Source organism: Schistocerca piceifrons, chromosome 11 (assembly GCF_021461385.2).
Source record: "Schistocerca piceifrons isolate TAMUIC-IGC-003096 chromosome 11, iqSchPice1.1, whole genome shotgun sequence".
NCBI lineage: Eukaryota > Metazoa > Arthropoda > Insecta > Orthoptera > Acrididae > Schistocerca > Schistocerca piceifrons.
Genome location: NC_060148.1, coordinates 49,349,832 through 49,371,994, shown reverse-complemented (window position 1 = coordinate 49,371,994; position 22,163 = coordinate 49,349,832). Strand labels below are relative to the sequence as shown.

General features: G+C 41.4%; 1 protein-coding gene across 1 annotated transcript in view; it reads right to left on the bottom strand.

Annotated features, from left to right (window-relative positions):
- LOC124719659 (putative sodium-dependent multivitamin transporter) overlaps nucleotides 1-22,163 on the bottom strand; it is a 176,930-nt gene that overhangs the window by 40,713 nt on the left and 114,054 nt on the right. Inside the window, exon 4 of the mRNA XM_047244871.1 lies at nucleotides 10,323-10,491. Within this exon, the coding sequence (XP_047100827.1) occupies nucleotides 10,323-10,491 (169 nt within the window). The remainder of the gene's footprint in view (nucleotides 1-10,322; nucleotides 10,492-22,163) is intronic.

Genomic DNA, 22,163 nt, shown 5'->3' with positions numbered 1-22,163 from the left:
TTCCAGCGACTATTTATACACTAGTTGCCCGAAAATGTTTCTCTCTGGTTTCCTCAAGTTACTCTTTGACTTTGTGGCGGGACTGTTTTGTAAACAGTGTGATATAAGAAAGTAGTTGTTGTTGAGTTATTTCGTATTTAGTGCTTCATTTTTCGCAGTGAAAATGCCTAGAGCTAAAGCAAAAGTATTTAAAAAGCGTGTGAACTGGCAAAAGAAAAGAAATAATGATTCATTAGCAAAGCAAAGCAGTTCATCATCATCACTGTTGGAAAATGTGAATCCACTTATTACCGATTTGCCGAACGAACTTACACCAAATGAAAACAGTGCTTCTCATTAAAAACTAAGAGATTTGGAAGAGAAATATAATTTACTTGATAGAGGGAATGAAGTTTTTGAACTCATTGATACGAATATATTGTGTGAAGCTCTTGAAAACAGTTTGTGCTGCAAAAAATGTCATGGAAACGTTTCTCTGAAAGTAGAATCCCATGTTGGCCTGGCTGCCCAGTTTAATTTAATATGCAGTGTTTGTAAATACAGCTGTAAGTTTCCAAGTTCGGTTTCAGTAACTGTAAATAATGGATACAAGAAAAGTGAACTTTATAGTGTAAATATTAGGTTAGTTTATGGATTGCGAGCAATTGGTAAGGGCAAAGCAGCTGGTGATATGCTATGTGGTGTTCTAAATCTTCCAAGTGCACCTTCAAAGTTTGAAGCTTACAATTATGTACTAGGATCTGCAGTTGAAGATGTAGCACAGAAGTCAATGCAGGTTGCTGGGGAAGAAGCAGTGGAAGAAAATGACGGCAGTCGTGACCTCACAGTGGCGTTTGATGGCACGTGGCAGAAAAGGGGCCACACCTCCAACAATGGTGTTGTAACAGCAACTAGTGTTGATACTGGCAAGGTTATTGATGTTGCAATAATGTTTAAATACTGTAGGTGCACAGGCAGGCTGAAAAATGAACACAGTGATGACTGTATTGCTAATTATTATGGTAGTAGTGGTGGCATGGAGGTTGCTGGGGTGAAGAAAATTTTTCATCGCTCTTCACAGTGGTATAATGTTCGCTATGTCAAATATCTGGGAGATGGTGACTCTAAAGCATTCAAAGAAGTTTTGGAAAGCAAACCATATGGGAACAGTGTAAATATAAGCAAACTTGAATGTATAGGACATGTGCAGAAGAGAATGGGTGCCAGGCTGAGAAGGTTAAAATCAGTTATGAAAGGGAAAAAACTAGATGATGGGAAAACCTTGGATGGCAGAGGAAGATTGACTGATTCCATAATAGACCACATTCAGAACTGCTGTGGCCTTGCAATCAGGCAAAATACAGGCAATCTTGAAGAAATGAGGAGAGCTATATGGGCTTTATATTTCCACACCGCATCCACGGATGAGCATCCACAACATGGTTTGTGCCCCAAAGGTGAAAACAGCTGGTGTAAATACAATAGGGGACTAACAACAGGAGAGAAATACATTCACCACCACAGTCTACCATCAGCCATCATGGCAGAAATAAAGCCCATTTTCAGAGATCTGGCTGACAGAAGTCTTCTGATGAAACGTCTTCACGGAAAAACGCAGAACCCCAACGAGTGCTTGAATAGTGTGATATGGCATCGTCTCCCAAAAACAGTGTTTGTCGGAATTAATACACTACATTTTGGTGTGTATGATGCTGTGGCAACCTTCAATCTTGGAAATATAACTAAATGCCAGGTCCTTCAAAAGTTGGGTATGTGTGTTGGTTCCCGTACGGTACGTGCTATGTTCTTTTTAGATCAGCACAGACTAAGGCATGCTGATAATATAATCAAGACATTAGTGAAAAAAGCAAGACAGGTGCAGAGCGGTGCCAAAAGAAGACTTGAAGATGATTATGAAGACTGTGAAGGGGGTATTAGCTACGGATCAGGAATGTTTTAATCTTCTTTCTCCGTTTCCCGTATGTTTACTTCTTACTTCATCTAGGAACATTATCTCAGGTACTGGTCAACCTAGAAGTCTGAAATTTTTATGACGTTGTGACATAGGTCCCTATTACATACTGAAACAACGATTTTTTAATTACTTGATTTACAAAAGACTTAGGGGTGATAGTCTAGTAAAAAGCGATGGAAAAAATTTACTTAAAAATAAATGTACAATATCTCTGTAAGAAAATACTTTGACAATAAACTGTTGTTTCAGTATTGTTGTAACATATGAATGCACATACAGTAAAATTTTTACCTCTCTGTCTCCAGTAGTTTGTGAGAAAATGTTCCCTATAGTAGGCATATATTAACATTGCGGGGATAGGTGATTCCGTATCCCCTTAAAAGCCGCTTACCATTTCCTTACCGTGATAAATTAATAGGAGTGTCCGGAGACAACATAAAGAATTTTTTCAGTTATGTTGATGAGATAGATGTTGTTTACAGAGATGAGATCAGGAATTTCAATCAATTGTATCCGATCCATCCAAGCAATTTGCGTACGCACAACAGAAATGACAGAGGCTATTGGAATCCGCCTCCGACACCACAACAAAACACTCAAAGAAACAATTCGCACTGCACTGGGACAAATCCATTCAATATTAGGAGAAACAACTCGCAGCATTGGCAAGGAAACAGTAATTATTACTATAATGGTTATCCGAACAGTAATTACAATCAGAACAATAACAGTTATATTCAAAATAACAACAACAGAAGAAGGAACCGAAATCATAGAGATCAAAGAAGATAGGATAACAGGTAGCATCCAGGATATTTTCAGAGAAACAACGTACAACAACATCCAAACATGTTTTGCAGGAATAACAGTAATGACAATACCAGTTACAGTCATGGACGAAATAATGTATGGGGAAATCACAATGGACCACCGCCACGACACATGCAATACAGCAACCCTCAATTCCTACCTAACGGAACTCCCAATGCGACGCGAGTTAATGTCAACAACCAAACAGCTGATACTTGGGTGACGCGCGACAGAAATGTAAATATTATAGAGTTGGGCACTGAACCCAACCCGCAGCAACAACTGAATTTACCAGAAAACGAATGACGACCAAGCTAAGCGCTCGAGTTACGGTCGATAGGGAGCAGAGCGCAACGGAACCGACGATTTGTTTTCTCCAATATGATGACAGTAAGAAAATAGAAAATGAATTATATCAGGATGTAGATTTTAATAGTACCAGTAAAACAAAGAAGATTATTCAGGCTATAACACGAGTTACGATTGGTAGTTATGAAGTGGAAGTAATGTTAGATACAGGAGCAGCAGCAAGTGTCATTTCAATGTCCTTATATAATGAAGTCAAACAAATAATGAACATACAAACATTGCCAGTACAGAATTGTCACTTTATAAGTACCACCGGTAACAAATCGAAGAATGTGAAATTTCAAGCGCTAATTAACTTCACATTTTCAAATATACCACTCAATTACAATTTTCTGGTAGTAGACAAATTAGTTATGCATTGCATATTAGGGGTCGGCAGAAGCGTCCGATACCACGCGTCGGCTTTGACCCGTGACATAAGGGTGTTGTCGTGTGAGACGTCATGACGGCGAGGAGTTTGGTTTGAGTGTGGCTGTCTCCAGTTCTGTTTTATCTTATTTTATTTACTTTTGTGATCTGTTCGCTCTATCTCGTGAGATTTTTTTTTTTTTTAATTTAAAAACACTTATTACTTATTTTAATTATCTGTTTCCTCCAATTTCTGTTTTAGTTTATTATATTTATCTTTCCGATATGTTCGTTCTAACCCGTGAGATTTTTTTTTTTTTTTTTTTTTTAAAGACAAAAAACACTAATCAGCTACAGAAGCATCTTTATCCTCTATGGGTTGCAGGGGTTACGACCCCTGGGGAGGTGGGTGGGTATTCATGCATGGCTGTCTTCACTTACACGTTGTAGCTACGCAAGGCGTCTAAATTTGTTTATATTTAGTTTGCCCCCCACCCAAAACACTCCATTTCCAGCACTTGTCCCGTTAGTGTCATTAGGCTTCTTGTGGAAAGTGTGTGTGTTTGTTTTAGTTTCCGCCATATTTGTGACGTCATGGGTCAAAGCAGATGGGCGGGATCGGACGCTTCCGTATTTCCCATATTAGGAATTGACTTTTTGAACAAATATCAAGCAATCATAGATTTAGGAAAAGGGAAATGTCATTTAACCGTAAACCAACAACAACTGACAAAGAGTTAACACAGGGTACAAACTTAAACAGTAAACAAGGTAAGTTTGAACAGTTACATTTTGTGTATCCACCAGCAACAAACATATGTGATTTAACTTTTAATGAAGCTTTAGCTCAGGAATTATATCTAATGATTTATATCAAAAATGCACAGAATCTGAAAATCGGACAAAGGTTCAAAATGGCTCTGAGCACTATGGGACTCAACATCTTAGGTCATAAGTCCCCTAGAACTTAGAAGTACTTAAACCTAACTAACCTAAGGACATCACACACACCCATGGGCGAGGCACGATTCGAACCTGCGACCATAGCAGTCCCGCGGTTCCGGACTGCAGCGCAAGAACCGCTAGACCACCGCGGCCCGCTCTGACAAAGGAACAACTTGAATTACTTGAAGTTTTGCAGCAATTTGCTGAGGTATTTGTGGAGAAACCTCGAATTATTACAGGCTATACTTATGAGATGGATGTTAAACCACACAAAACATACTGTAGAACATATTATAATATTCCTTGGTCAAAGAAACCCGCAGTTTTGAAAGAGATTGAAAAAATGCAAGCTTGGGGTATCATTGAAAAGGTCACATTCACCATATTGCAGTCCGATCCTAGCAGTTAATAAAGAGGATGGTAGTGTAAGGTTAGTGCTGGACGCACGAGAAATTAAAGTTATAATCCCAATCAACACACGACCGACAAATTTGGAAGAACAACTTTTAAAATTTCATAATGTACAGTATTTAACCAATATTGACCTCCGCTCATCGTTTTGGCAGGTGAACCTCCATAAAAACAGTCGTAAATACACTGCATTTCTATGTGAGGGACGTAGTTATCAATTTTGTGTTCTACCCTTTGGTCTACGAGTGAGTGCTGGAGTATTTATTGAAGCCTTAGATGCTGTTCTTGGACCACAATTGTTATCACAAATCACAGTTTATGTTGACGACATTGTCATTGCCACCACTACTTGGGAAGAACATGTTAATCTTTTGAAGCAACTTCTGACTAAATTTTCTGACGCAGGTGTCACTATCAATGTATCAAAAACGAAATTAGGGAGGGGAGACATCAAATTCCTTGGTCACATCATATCAACTGAAGGCATCTATCCAGACTCAAGAAAAATTGATGCAATAAAGAATTTTCCATCCCCACAGAATCGTAAACAACTCAAAGCCTTTCTTGGTCTATCTTCATTCTTTAGGAAATTTGTACCCTACCACCTTCTTAACAGTCCACATCTTCTATCTTTACTCAAAAGAAATAATATCTGGAAATGGACAGAGTTCTGTCAGACAGATTTTGAAGCGATTAAGAATGCTTTAGTTAATGCACCGTTGTTATGTCATCCTGACATGACATCAGACTTTTGCCTAGTAATAGATGCTAGTTCCTATGGGCTCGGAGCATTTTTATTCCAAATTCATGTAGAAAATGAACAAACAATCATCAAACCTGTAAGTTTTGCTAGCCGCACGCACGCTCACTGAATGCGAAAAGTCATATTCAGTGACCGAGCGCGAAACACTTGCCATAGTATGGGCATTTTGCAAGTTTCGCTACTTTCTATGGGGAATACTGATCATCAAGCTCTTTCTTTCCTGCTATCATGCAAGTTATTACATTCACGTCTTGCACGCTGGTGTGCATCACTACAAGAATATGATTTTGAAATTATATATATAAAAGGAGAATCCAACATTATAGCCGATGCTCTATCTCGTTTGCCACAAGGCCTACAAGAATTTTCAAATGTGACAGAACAAACATCAGATTTCAAAATTTTACTCATGTATGACGGTACATTTGCACCGTACTAAAAAAACATGTGCAGGAAGCTAGCCATATTGCATGACAATGATCCCAGGTGGATCCAGAAAAAGAATAAATTACGTGCAGGAACAGACCCACATCTTGAAAAATATTACACATTACACAAAGAAGTATTATTTCACCGACGAAACCCTGAATCACAGCATTGGTGTGTTTGCTTACCTGAAGCTCATGTCGATGATTTTATTTTATTCACACACAGAACTTGGGGACACTATGGTGTAACCAAATGTACAGATAAGATTATACAATATTGCTATTTTCCAAATTTAAGGCGAAGAGTATTGAGTAATATTAGGAAATGCATCATATGTCAGAAAGCCAAATATTCTAATCGCACAAGCATGAATGAATTGCACCCAATCATATCTAAGAGGCCATTACAGCTAATTTCTTTAGATATTGCAGGACCCTATCCACAAGCACGTGGAGGAATGAAATACATCCCTGCTGTGTTAGATGTTTTCACAAAGTATTTAAAATTATATGCTTTACGTTCAGTTTCTACCACTGCTATTACCAGACGTCTATTAACAGATTATTTTGTAAGAATAGGAAAACCTGAAGTTATGATCACGGATAATGCAGCATATTTTACCAGTTTAAAATGGAAGTCTTTTATTGAAGAACAGAATGTTAAACATATTTTAATTTCAAGATTTCAAGCGGCAGGAAACCCAGTAGAAAGAACATTTTGGGAATTTGGACAGTTTATGAGAACACACACACCAGAGCATCACACAAAATGGGTAGAATACCTGGCACCATTTGAACAAATAGTGAACAATTTAACTCACATTTCTACTGGATACACACCAACTGAATTAATTATGGATAAAACAGAAAGAAATGAATGGACAGACCCTCTACCTAAATTTACAGCAACAACAAATCATGTTAGTTTAGAAGAAAAGGTAAGACAAGCTTACACAACATTATGTGACAAAGCTAAGGAAAGAAAGCAGAAATATGACAGAGGTGTCAGGAAAGCACAAACATTTCAAGTTGATGAGTTAGTTTTACTAAGAACACATCCTTAAACCCACAAAACTGAAACATTTAAACAGGAAATGGCAGATCTTATACTCTGGACCATACCGAATTGAAAATATTTCACACCCTGGCTGTTATTCATTAGAATATCCATTAACACATAAACCCAGAGGTCTACATCCACACAGACATTTGAAAAAATACATACAGTAAAATGTTAGCCAATGAGAAGAAGATAATTAATATGATATACAGTTATGATGAGCCTACATTTAAGTTATACAGATACTTACAATCTAATGAATGCAGGTAAGTCTAGAAAGCAATGTGAACCATCCAATAGCTAATTAGATATTTGGTTATAAGAGGAGTTGCTATTGAGGCATATACACATTAGAGGAGGCAGAGAACTGAACACAATTATTTTCTTTAGGAGGCATGTGATAATAGTAATGTTGATATGAGTGATGTGAGTGACTGAATGAGATGAGTGAATGTAATTTTAGTTTAATAAGAGGATAAATAGTAATAAAACATGCTGAGGAATAAGTATGTTATTTCGTGAAGAATGAATAATGGATGAGTAATTGAGAATATGTTGAGAGGAGAGAAACTAGATTTGAACGCTATATCACATGTACTCATGGAATACAGAATGAAAGTAGTGGAAAGAATATTATTTATTGAAAGATTGGTATGCCTGAGATAATAACATATGTGATGTCTTCTATATTCTTATAACTACAGGTGAAAGTATAGATTTATGTGGAAAGAATTATTTACAGCAGCCACTGTTGGAAATATACCAGAAGATTTAAATCTATAACACTTGAACACTAAACTAATGGGAACTTGTAATGAAATTTTTGGAGTTATGTAGGCTTGACACTTCAGATTGGAAGAATTATTTAAGAGAACATATTTAGCAGTCATCTAATGACATAATTAAAGCTCATCTACTGTACTGAACTAATGCACCATTAAATAGAAAGGAGTACACAAAATATCAGTCCTCTGTTGTGGCTCATACTCTCATCCCTCCCTTAGAAAAATTTATACATGATGATGAAATATTTGACATTATATAATTCGTGATTATCTGACAGTATGGAGAGACATACACACATATTTATTTATGAATAGAATTTTACAGGTACCACGAGGTAAATACAGAATACATATACAGCATGGAACACAGCAGCAATTATCTAAGAAGATTTATTTATTTATTAAGTAAAACATTTATTTATATTGCTTGATACTCATGAAAGGAAGGAGATGAACTACACAAACTTTATAAGAACATGATTGACTTGAACTAGATTATATATACACTTACCATACTGATGTACATACTTGTAGGATCCTAACATATTTAGAGGGGCACCGCTCTTAGAAACGGTAATAGAGGGGTACCACTCTTAGAAACAGCAATAGTGGGGACACCACAGTTAGAAACGGTATTAGGTATAGGAACTTTTACATTATATTAAGTTAACATGTATTTTATTTATCATATTTTATTTTGTGTAGTCCACTGTACGAGATGACTTTACTAGTATTTATGAAGTAGTTAGCAACCATCCCATGAACCTATCCTCCTACAGAGGGCTGTCTTGAAGCTTGAAATATGTGTAAATTTTATTCCAGGAGGCAAGATGAATTTTAAATTGAATATTCTAGCGAGTTGCCACAATTATTTTCAAATGTTGCAAGTGTAACGAGAAAAAAAAAGGGAATGAAAGAAAAAAGAATGAGCTAACAAATAAAATGTATATTTCAATCTGAATGTAATGTAATTCACATATCAGCACAATGATATTGAATGTAACGTAAAAATTTACTATATTTATCATTTAATTCTGTATATGTATTATATGACAACAATGTAACTATCTAATGTAATGATTAATTGTAAATATTTGTATATTTGTGTACTTACTATATCAAGAAATGTATTTTAAGGAGATGTTAATGAACTGCAAAGGACTTGTGCATGTAAATGGAACTGAAAATGCAAAGAAGAAACTAACGTGATGGAACACTGGTCAAGAAATATTTACGTAGTACCAATATGTCTTAGAGTGTATGTTGTAGTGGAAGCCGGCAGGTCTTCAGGTTGGTGTAAAAGGCAAGCTCATTACCTGTCGTAGGCAGTGAGGTGTTTCCTGTGCCCTCATTGACCATTTATACCCCGGTAGACGCCACCAAAATTCGACTGCTGGAGATCACAATTTCGTGTTGACACACTGCACAACCTTTGGATTTTCTTCAAGTCACACGCAAGAGATCCAGGCAGTACACACACACTCAGAATCCGATACTACGTTTAAAGACATTGGAGCAATATAATAGAAACATTTATTGTTCGAATTAAATCCAATGTAAACATGAATCATGTGAACTGAATTCAAACGCTGTGCTAAACAACGACAATACTCTGCAATTCAAAGACATTAATGTTACGACTCCTAAAGAAGATACACACCGGAAAGACTGTATATAAAGACTGATAAGCAAAGAGCATTTTGCTCAGAAATATTTTTTGTAATATGTAAATTTCTTATTTTCTCATATATATATGTATCTATGTAAATTATCTATACTGCCACGCTCGCTTGCGGAGCGTGTCAGTAGAGGAGGCATTGTAATGGTACTTTGACTACCGCGCCTCCGCCAATACAAAGATATAATTTACGATCGCGCACGCAGAAGAGCGCTGCACCAGCGACCGATTTTTATAAATAATTTTGTTCGTCTCTTTACTTTTTGCATAGGTTTTTGTTTTTAACAACTAATTGATGACACTCTCTCTCTTGTCTTCATACGAAAGACGTGTATTTTTCGGCGATGTGTTGAATGTGCTTTTGGGTGGAAATTAAAATTATATTACAAAGCGAGGTTGTTTCAATAGTGATTCGAGGTGGTTATCGCCAAATTTGTAAATTGATCATGACAGTGACAACTTGAAGAAGTTTTCAACAAACGGAGAAAAGTGAAAGACGGGTCGTCCTACAAGAGAAATTAGGAGGACAGCCATGAAGACTGCATATCTAACAAGATTATAAGGTAAATTTCAATTAGTTTCTGATGCTATTTCCGTACAGTCGCCTTTTGTAGTGTTGCCGACCCGGTCTGCCATGCACGTTCAAATTACAGCACGATCTCAATCAATAATACGAAGTCCGCCTTATCCGTAACTGAAACCACCAAAATTCAAAACCCAAACAGATTTTATATTTTCACGGCAGAACCCCGAAGGAAAAGGAAACACTACAAGTCCTGTGGTGGCGCGGATGGCGAGCGCGGGCGCGTACAGCAATATGCCCGTGTAGAGCACCATCTGCAGCGAGAAGGCAATGCTGGCGCACAGCTGGGCCGCCACGCCGAAGCGCATCTCCAGGTACTGCAAAAGCCGTGCACCGGCCACGGCTGTCAATATGCTCCTGCTCATACACACGCCACAACTTACAAAGGCATTCGCAGTCAAAAGCACAAAATGGAGCCCCGCATTAACATGAAGTTCTGCTTCAAATTAGGGAAAGAAGCGACAGAAATTCATCGAATACCAATGCAGGTCTGCAGTATCGAAGCAGGGGGTAAAATGTACAGTCGTGGACAAAACGAGCGAGACCCCTCGCCTTTTCGTTATGCTGATTCGCACAGCTTTAAAGTCTGCTACACAGCGTATCAGGCAAGGCCACGAAGTGCTACCAACATACTATGCACAGGCGTGAAATTGAAAAACTATCCGAAATTTGTCAGACTGTTTTCAATCATGTGTAAGACTATATTAACACTGAAACTTCCTGGCAGACTAAAACTGTGTGCCCGACCGAGACTTGAACTCGGGACCTTTGCCTTTCGCGGACAAATGCTCTACCGTCTGAGCTACCGGAGCACGACCCACGGCCGGTACTCACAGCTTTACTTCTGCCAGTATATCGTCTCCTTCCTTCCAAATTTGGCAGAAGTAAAGCTGTGAGTACCGGGCGTGAGTCGTGCTTCGGTGGCTCAGATGGTAGAGCACTTCCCCGCGAAAGGCAAAGATCCCGAGTTGGAGTCTTGGTCGGGCACACAGTTTTAATCTGCCAGGAAGTTTCATATCAGCGCACACTCAGCTGCAGAGTGAAAATCTCATTCTGGAAACATCCCCCAGGCTGTGGCTAAGCCATGTCTCCGCAATATCCTTTCTTTTTGGAGTGCTAGTTCTGCAAGGTTCGCAGGAGGGCTTCTGTAAAGTTTGGAAGGTAGGAGACGATATACTGGCAGAAGTAAAGCTGTGAGTACCGGGTGTGAGTCGTGCTTCGGCAGCTCAGATTGTAGAGCACTTGCCGGCGAAAGGCAAAAGTCCCGAGTTCGAGTCTCGGTCGGGCACACAGTTTTAATCTGCCAGGAAGTTTCATATCAGCGCACACTCCGCTGCAGAGTGAAAATCTCATTCTATATTAATACTGATTAGTGTGTTAACCACAACACCTAAATATAAGATAGAAATGAAAGAATAAACGCTAGGTAGGTCTCTAGAAAAGTGTAGCGTTCCAAAGGATTGGAAAAGGCACAGGTCATCCCCGTTTTCAAGAAGGGACGTCGAACAGATGTGCAGCACTAGAGACCTATACCTCTAACGTCGATCAGTTGTAGAATTTTGGAACACGTATTATGTTCGAGTATAATGATTTTTCTGGAGACTAGAAATCTACTCTGTAGGAATCAGCATGGGTTTCGAAAAAGACGATGGTGTGAAACCCAGCTCGCGCTATTCGTCCACGAGACTCAGAGGGCCATAGACACGGGTTCCCAGGTAGATACCATGTTTCTTGACTTCCGCAAGGCGTTCGATACAGTTCCCCCACAGTCGATTAATGAACAAAATAAGAGCATATGGACTATCAGACCAATTGTGTGATGGGATTGAAGAGTTCCTAGATAACAGACTGCAGCATGTCATTCTCAATGGAGAGAAGTCTTCCGAAGTAAGAGTGATTTCAGGTGTGCTGCAGGGGAGTGTCGTAGGACCGTTGCTATTCACAATATACATAAATGACCTTGTGGATGACATAGGAAGTTCACTGAGGATTTTTGAAGATGATGCTGTGGTCTATCGAGATGTTGTAACAATGGAAAATTGTACTGAAATGCAGGAGGATCTGCAGCGAATTGACGCATGGTGCAGGAAATGGCAATTGAATCTCAATGTAGACAAGTGTAATGTGCTGCGAATGCATAGAAAGATAGATCCCATATCACTTAGCTACAAAATAGCAGGTCGGCAACTGGAAGCAGTTAATTCCATAAATTATCTGGGAGTACGCATTAGGAGTGATTTAAAATGGAATGACCATATAAAGTTGATCGTCGGTAAAGCATATGACAGACTGATATTCATTACAAGAATCCTAAGGAAATGCAATCCGAAAACAAAGGACGTAGGTTACAGTACGCTTGTTCGCCCACTGCTTGAATACTGCTCAGCAGTATGAGATCCATACCAGATGATAGAAGAGATAGAGAAGATCCAACAGAGATCAGCGCTCTTCGTTACAGGATCATTTAGTAATCGCGAAATCGTTACGGAGATGATAGATGAACTCCAGTGGAAGACTCTGCAGGAGAGACGCTCAGTAGCTCGGTACGGGCTTTTGTTAAAGTTTCGAGAACATACCTTCACCGAAGACTCAAGCAGTATATTGCTCCCACCTACGTATATCTCGCGAAGAGACCATGAGTATAAAATCAGAGATATTAGAGCCCACACAGAAGCATACCGACAATCCTTCTTTTCATGAACAATACGAGACTGGAATAGAAGGGAGAACCGGTAGAGGTACTCAAGGTACCCTCCGCCACACACCGCCGGGTGGCTTGCGGAGTATGGATGTAGATGTAGAAGTAGATGAATTAGCATGAACTGTACTAATAAAAATGAATTTCAGCTTATTGAGATAACATAACTGTTTTAGTAAGACTAAGTACCCCAGATAGTTACGAATTAGCAAAATATTATGCGCATTCTTTCCCGAAATGATCTGTGTCAACGTTCAGACCAGTCATACTGGTTTACCGTTGCTGACCTACCATGAAAGAGTGCAAATTTAGCAATGCGTGAAGATTCATAACGAAATTCAGTTAAAAATCATTTAGTGATATGAAGTGGGACAAGCATGTAATGGCAGTTGTGGGGAAGGCAGATAGTCGTCTTCGGTTCATTGGCAGAATTTTGGGAAGATGTGGTTCATCTGTAAAGGAGACCGCTTATAAAACACTAATACGACCTATTCCCGAATACTGCTCGAGCGTTTGGGATCCCTATCAGATCGGATTGAGGGAGGACATAGAAGCAATTCAGAGGCGGGCTGCTAGATTTGTTACTGCTAGGTTTGATCATCACGCGAGTGTTACGGAAATGCTTCAGGAACTCCGGTGGGAGTCTCTAGAGGAAAGGAGGCGTTCTTTTCGTGAATCGCTACTGCGGAAATTTAGAGAACCAGCATTTGAGGCTGACTGCAGTACAATTTTACTTCCACCAACTTACATTTCGCCGAAAGACCACAAAGATAAGATAAGAGAGATTAGGGCTCGTACAGCGGCATATAGGCAGTCATTTTTCCCTCGTTCTGTCTGGGAGTGGAACAGGGAGATAAGATGGTAGTTGTGGTACGATGTACCCTCCGCCACGCACCGTATGGTGGATTGCGGAGTGTGTATGTAGATGTAGATGTAGATACAGACGTACAGTCGGGGACAAAACGAGCGAGACCCCTCGCCTTTTCGTTATGTTGATCCGCACAGCTTTAATGTGTGCTACACAGCGTAATAGACAGGGCGACGAAGTGTTACCAACATAATATGCAAGTTCACTCACAAGGAGATGGCACGACCGTGGGGTCGGGGATTTGTCTGAAATTGTGTGAGGTGAAACACGACCCCTAACATCTCACATGTTTAAAATACAGTAGTAGGACGCACTACTCGGAAAATCCCGAGAAAAATCGATCCAAAGTTTCTTAGATGCCTTATGAGTACAAAATATTAGTCCATTGCCAAACCGCTGTCTAACCTTCATGGTTAGAGCTCGGACCCTTACGCCAGATGTCTCGGGTTCGATTCCTCCTCCGGTACTTTTTTTTTCTTCTGTTGCTTGCAAAATTGCAGCGCATTGTTACAGGAGAATCGTGAAATTAATTCTCGGGAAGATTGTATAAAAATTCATTCTATAATTCACCCTCAATTATCGTCACCAATATCCCGAGTCATGATTAAATATGCCCGGTTTGCCTCAAAATTATCAGAAACTCAAAACATTTTCGTAAATGTTAATGGGGCATGTTTTTGTACAGATTTATTGCAAACGCCCTGTGATTGTAAAAAATACGCTTTTATGTGCTGCGCAAGATGTTGCAAAAATTATTGCTTTCTTTGTTTTTACGATAATTACCACTGCGGTTCTTGTTTATAATTATAAAAATAATTGAATGTTTCCCAATCGACTTTGTTATTCTGGTTAAAAACCCAATGTTGCTCCTCATCTACTTTACAACGAAAATTGGGAAAACCCACCGCCATGAATTGTGTTGTTGGACAAAATGAAAATACTTTTTATTCAATAATGTAACTAATTTGTTAAAGATAATGTAGGCTTGGGAAGCTTTCTGAATAATTGGTGGAATAACAAAAGAAAATGAAACAGGACAGAAAAAATTGTGCTGGAGGAGGAATCGAACCCGAGACCTCTAGCGGAAAACTCTGCGCCCTAAACATCGAGGCCACACGGCGGCTGGTCAGTGGGCTAACATTTTATGTTCATAAGGCACCTAAGAAACTTTCGATCGATTTTACCGGGGATTTTCCGGGTAGTGCGTCCAAATATTTTAACCACGCGAGGTGTTAGGGGTCCTCTTTCACCACACAAAATTTCGGACAAATCCCCGACCCCACGGTCGTGCCGTCTCCTTGTCAGCTGATTGCTGAGATAGCTAGCACTGGAGAAACAGCATCCTCTGCCACCACTTCGTGGGAAACGAAATACCTCAAGTATAAGCCAACGTGTTGTATTTGCATATATGTGACTATGACTTGTATCTAAAGTGTGGTTATGGATAGTACGTATGCTCAGATTGCGAATCTAACATCATGAATAAAGACAAGGGGAAATGAATTAAGCGTCCAACATCAAATATATTTTAGTTATTCTTTTTTAAATGAACTGCGCAGAAAATCATTCACCAGAAGTGAGTAACTTTTTAGTAACACCAAATGATATTAACAGCTTGCCGGCGCGGGTTAGCCGTGCGCTCAACGGCGTCATATCGCAGCCCGACTTGCTCCTTGTACCGTCAGTACGAATCCTTCCCCGGGCATAGATATCTGTTAGGTTGTTGTTGTTGTTGTAGTTGTTGTCTTCAGTCCTCAGACTGGTTTGATGCAGCTCTCCATGCTACTCTATCCTGTGCAAGCTGCTTCATCTCCCAGTACCTACTTCAGCCTACATCCTTCTGAATCTGCTTAGTGTATTCATCTCTTGGTCTCCCTCTACGATTTTTACCCTCCACGCTGCCCTCCTATACTAAATTGGCGATCCCTCGATGTCTCAGAACATGTCCTACAAACCGATCCCTTCTTCTAGTCAAGTTGTGCCACAAACTCCTCCCCAATTGTATTCAATACCTCCTCATTACTTATGTGATCTACCTATCCAATCTTCAGCATTCTTCTGTAACACCACATTTCGAAAGCTTCTTGTATAAGCTATTTATCATCCACGTTTCACTTCCATACATGGCTACACTCCATACAAATATTTTCAGAAACGACTTCCTGACATTTAAATCTATACTCGATGTTAACAAATTTTTCTTCTTCAGAAATGCTTTCCTTGCCATTGCGAGTCTACATTTTATATCCTCCCTACTTCGACCGTCATCAGTTATTTTGCTCCCCAAATAGCAAAACTCCTTTACTAAGTGCCTCATTTCCTAATCTAATTCCCTCAGCATCACTCGACTTAATTCGACTACATTCCATTATCCTCGTTTTGCTTTTGTTGATGTTCATCATATATCCTCCTTTCAAGACACTATCCATTCCGTTTAACCGCTCTTCCAAGTCCTTTGCTGTCTCTGACAGAATTACAACGTCATCGGCGAACCTCAAAGTTTTTATTTCTTCTCCAAGGATTTTAATACCTACTCCGAACTTTTCTTTTGTTTCCTTTACTGCTTGCTCAATATACAGATTGAATAGCATCGGGGACAGGCTACAACCCTGTCTCACTCCCTTCCCAACCACTGCTTCCCTTTCATACCCCTCGACTCTTATAACTGCCATCTTGTTTCTGTACAAATTGTAAATAGTCTTTCTTTCCCTGTATTTTACTCCTGCCACCTTCAGAATTTTTGCCTTTCCTTAATCTTTCTTCTAAGATAAATCGTAGGGTCAGTATTGCCTCACGTGTTCCAACATTTCTACGGAATCCAAACTGATCTTCCCCGAGGTCGGCTTCTATCAGTTTTTCCATTCGTCTGTACAGAATTCGGGTTAGTATTTTGCAGCTGTGACTTATTAAACTGATAGTTCGGTAATTTTCACATCTGTCAACACCTGCTTTCTTTGGGATTGGGATTATAATATTCTTCTTGGAGTCTGAGGATATTTCGCCTGTTTGATACATCTTGCTCACCAGATGGTAGAGTTTAGTCAGGACTGCCTCTCCCAAGGCTGTCGCTAGTTCTAATGGAATGTTGTCTACTCTGGGGGCCTTCTTTCAGTGTTAGGTTAGGTAGATTGAAGTAGTTCTAGATCTAGGGGACTGATGACCTAAGCAGTTTGTTGGCATAGTTCTTAGAGCCATCTTTTGACCTTTCGCGTAAATTTTCTTCACATAAACGGCCGTATCTTTAGATTGCGTTGACATACCTCACTTTTTTACACTACCAAGGGACCGTATACCGCAGAAAGTGCGATACATTTCCCCTTATTATGTCGACCCGTACTCGAGGTAAACGTGTTTTACGGGTTAGGTAGACAGACAGACGGTCAAGAAATTGATAGGAGTTTTTACCGATTTACGTGACGAAATCCTAACAATGAAAATAGTTACCACAGTTACTGAATATGAGGGCTGCATAATAATTTCCCCTACTCTTTATTCGAAATGTTTGCAGTTGCAGTCGATACATCAGCATACTAATCGTAGCTACGCTTAGGATCCAAATCACGTTTAAAGGAATGCAAATAAAATCAGTTTTCCTATACACGTGGTGATTCAGATCCCACTATTAATGCAACCGCGTTTTAAATGTGCGAGCATTCCCATTACTAGCTACCTTAAGGAACTCGTCGGCTAATAAACGATTTCTGGCTGTGGCAGAATGGAGAATTCGAAATATTTTAGAATACGTTTGACAGCTGCGTCGCCGTTTATTTCCTGGGGTGGTGCAGCATTATCTTATTAAATTTACTCGCTAATAACAATTTTTTGACATTTCGATAAACATCCCGAATGATTGTCACATAAGCGGTGACATAAAGGTAGACGATTCATGTTTTTGAGTCCAGAAAACTTCATCCAACAGAAAATGCAGATCATTTTGCCATTTTCATTGCCAAATTGCCGGCTTATTCATGTCTGGGGTAATAATAGAGGGCTGTTTGCCTGGGTTGTCTGCTAGCGTAGTGAAAGGTGTTTGCTACTGCAAGGGAGGTCTGGTTTGTTTTCTATTCGATGGAGGCAGATAGACTATCAGTAAAGGAATTTTAAAAAATTCTCCCGCCCCCAATAGGTTTTATTGCTACCTTAATTCTGTACTGGCGCCCTGTGGATATCGATGTGAAACTCTTGTAGAATTTCATACTTGTTACTGCCTACTTTTTCCGCTTCTGTCAATAACTGAATGATTTTTAACTGAATTTCGTTATGAATCTTCACGCATTGCTAAATTTGCACACTTTCATGGTAGGTCAGCAACGGTAAACCAGTATGACTGGTCTGAACGTTGACACAGATCATTTCGGGAAAGAATGCGCATAATATTTTGCTAATTCGTAACGATCTGGAGTACTTAGTCTTACTAAAACAGTTATGTTATCTCGATAAGCTGATATTCATTTTTATTAGTACAGTTCATGCTAATTAGCGTTTATTCTTTCATTTATATCTTATATTTAGGTGTTGTGGTTAACACACTAAACAGTATTAATATAGTCTTACACATGATTGAAAACCGTCTGACAAATTTCGGATAGTTTTTCAATTTCACAGCTGTGCATATTATGTTGGTAGCACTTCGTCGCCTTGTCTGTTATTCTGTCTAGCAGACTTTAAAGCTGTGCGGATCAGCGTAACGAAAAGGCGAGGGGTCTCGCTCGTTTTGTCCACGACTGTACGTCTATATCTACATCTACATCTACATGCATACTCCGCAATCCACCATACGGTGCGTGGCGGAGGGTACCTCGTACCACAACTACCATCTTCTCTCCCTGTTCCACTCCCAAACAGAACGAGGGAAAAATGATTGCCTATATGCCTCTGTACGAGCCCTAATCTCTCTCATCTTTGTGGTCTTTCAGCGAAATATAAGTTGACGGCAATAAATTGTACTGCAGTCAGCCTCAAATGCTGGTTCTCTAAATTTCCTCAGTAGCGATTCACGAAAAGAACGCCTCCTTTCCTCCAGAGACTCCCACCCGAGTTCCTGAAGCATTTCCGTAACACTCGCGTGATGATCAAATCTACCAGTAACAAATCTAGCAGCCTGCCTCTGAATTGCTTCTACGTCCTCCCTCAATCCGACCTGATAGGGATCCCAAACGCTCGAGCAGTACTCGAGAATAGGTCGTATTAGTGTTTTATAAGCGGTCTCCTTTACAGATGAACCACATCTTCCCCAAATTCTGCCAATGAACCGAAGACGACTATCCGCCTTCCCCACCACTGCCACTACATGCTTGTCCCACTTCATATCACTCTGCAATGTTACGCTCAAATATTTAATCGACGTGACTGTGTCAAGTGCTACACTACTAATGGAGTATTCAAACATTACGGGATTCTGTTTCCTATTCATCTGCATTAATTTATATTCAGCTTTATTTAGAGTTAGCTGCCATTCTTTAAACCAATCACAAATCCTGTCCAAGTCATCTCGCAACCTCTTACGGTCACTCAACGACGACACCGTCCCGTACATCACAGCATCATCAGCAAACAGCCGCACATTCCTACCCACCCTATCCAAAAGATAATTTATGTAGATAGAAAACAACAATGGACCTACCACACTTCCCTGGGTCACTCCAGATGATACCCTCACCTCCGAGGAACACTCACCATCGAGGACAACGTACTGGGTTCTATTACTTAAGAAGTCTTCGAGCCACTGACATACTTGGGAACCAATCCCATATGCTCGTACCTTAGTTAGGAGTCTGCAGTGGGGCACCGAGTCAAACGCTTTCCGGAAGTCGAAAAATATGGCATCCATCTGATACCCTTCATCCATGGTTCGCAAGATATTATGTGAAAGAAGGGCGAGTTGCGTTTCGCAGGAGTGATGCTTTCTAAAGCCGTGCTGATGCATGGACAGCAACTTCTCTCTCAAGGGAATTCAGGATATGCGAACTGAGAATGTTGTGGCGTAGCAAGACAGCCACGCCACTCGGAGGTAGCCGAAAGGCACGCGAACTAATGCAGATGGGCGTGAAGTCTGAAACAGGATAACTATTGAATGGTAGCAAGAAAAGTACGTAGCTGCTTTATACTTAACTTTTATGTATCCTTTGGTATACAGCAATCTTCATGATACAAGTGAGACTCAGTAAGATACATGCAATGTTACAAATGGCGCCTTCCTAGGTCGTAGCTATGGACTTAGCTGAAGGCTATTCTAACTGTCTCTCGGCTAATGAGAGGAAGGCTTCGTACGTCTAGTCGCTAGCAATGTCGTCCGTACAACTGGGGAGCGTGCTAGTCCGTCTTTCTAGACCTGCCATGTGGTGGCGCTAGGTCTGCTAGTACTGACGGTGGCGACACGCGGGTCCGACATGTACTACTGGACTGCGGCCGATTTAAGCTACCACCTAGCAAGTGTGGTGTCTGGCGGTGACACCACATTCCTCCCCCGCAAATCGGCGAACGGTCGTGTTATAAGGCTTCCGCCCGCCGTGGAAAGGGCCACATGTTGACGTATGCGATGAGGTGGGGAGCCTAACAACAGGCGAGGCTGTGCCACCCGCACCCGGCCATTCGGTCCGAGGGGAGCTAGGAAACGCCTGGAAACCTACTCCAGGGTGCACGTCAACATGCGGCGTATGCGCCCGTAATGAGACAGGGTCGACCTCCATTGCGTCGGGATAGCCGACGCGCGATGACGCCATGTGGTCCGGAGCGGGCAAGAGTTCCATGGCGGAGGACAGCTGGTCACGGGAAGCGATCGGCGGCGCGTGACCCAGGGAGGCGGTTGGCGGCTGCAGCGAAGCGTCCTCGGCGGGCGGCGCCGGCGGCGGCTGCAGCGGCGGCTGCGGCGGCGCGACGCCATGGGGCAGAATGGAAGGCATCGTCGGTAACACCTGGGGATGAGGCGAGCCAGTAGATGGGTCCCCAGGGCGCTGACCGGACGGCTCCGTCGCTGAAAGCAGACGGGGAGCGGCAGAACCCAGGCGACGACAGAGGCGCAGCTGATTGAGATGCCGACGCACCTCACCAGAGGCCCCCATAACCAAATACATCGCGCGGCCGAGGCAGCGAAGAATGCGCCCTGCGAGCCAACGCCGTGAACCGCGATAGTTACGATAGAATACAACGGCGCCAGGAGCAAAAGCAGGAGTCTGCCGCTGCACAGGAACCTGATGCGGCGGATGCAGCAAAGACATCAAGGTTCGATGAGGACGACCGTGAAGCAACTCAGCCGGCGAGCGACCATCGCGGGGCTGAGAGCGATACGAAGACAAAAGAGCAACAACGCGTCCTCCGGAGAATGCGACTCTTTCAATTTCAACATCTGTGACTTAAAAGTCCGGACCAAACGTTCAGCGGCACCGTTTGACTGAGGCGAAAACGGCGCGGATGTCAGATGTTGAATACCATTGGCCTGGCAGAATGACTGAAATTCTGCGGACATGAATTGTGGACCATTGTCGGAAACAATAGTCTGTGGAAGACCTTCAATACAAAAGATAGCAGACAACGCTTGGATGGTGGCAGATGACGTCGTGGAAGACATCCGGACAACAAAAGGAAAATTAATGAAGGAATCGACAACAACCAACCATCGAGCATTCCAGAACGGACCAGCAAAATCTATGTGTAAGCGTTGCCAAGGGGAAGTGGCTTTCGGCCAAGCAAAGAATTTCCGCGGCGGTGCGGATTGTTGTTCGGCACACGCCATGCAAGAAGAACACATAGTCGTAATCGCAGCATCGATGCCGAACCAAGTACAGTGTTGACGAGCAAGTTGTTTCGTACGCACTATACCCCAATGTCCTTGGTGGAGAAGCTTTAAGACAGAGGACTGTAACGAACGTGGGACCACGACCCTAGACTGATCATTATCAGAACGCAACAACAAAACACCACGTCGTACAAAAAGTCTCTCCTTGTGAGCAAAAAATCGGCGAACCATCGGATCCTCGATCCGCGACTTCGACAAGGGCCATTGCGTAGCAACAAAACGCAAAACGGTAGCAAGGACTGGGTCGGCAGCTGTGGCTGTAGCTACACGACGAAAATCAATCGGAAACGATTCGACCACGTCATCAGTGTCCGCATCAATGAACATGCAAGCAAGTTCGGAAGAATCGAATGCTTTATCCTCGGCAACAAGCAAACGGGACAACGCATCAGCGTTGCCGTGCTTAGCAGTGGACCGGTACAAGATATCGTAGCGGTACTGCAAGAGGAAAATAGACCAGCGAATGAATTTCTGCGCGGTACGCGGAGGTACAGGCTTGTTCGGATGAAAAAGCGATTTCAAAGGTTTGTGGTCTGTGATGATGGTAAAGTGACGACCATACAAGAAATCGTGAAACTTTGTAACACCAAACACGAGAGCCAAAGCTTCTTTCTCTATCTGGGAATAATTTCTTTGCACTGACGAGAGCAATTTGGACGCAAAGGCAA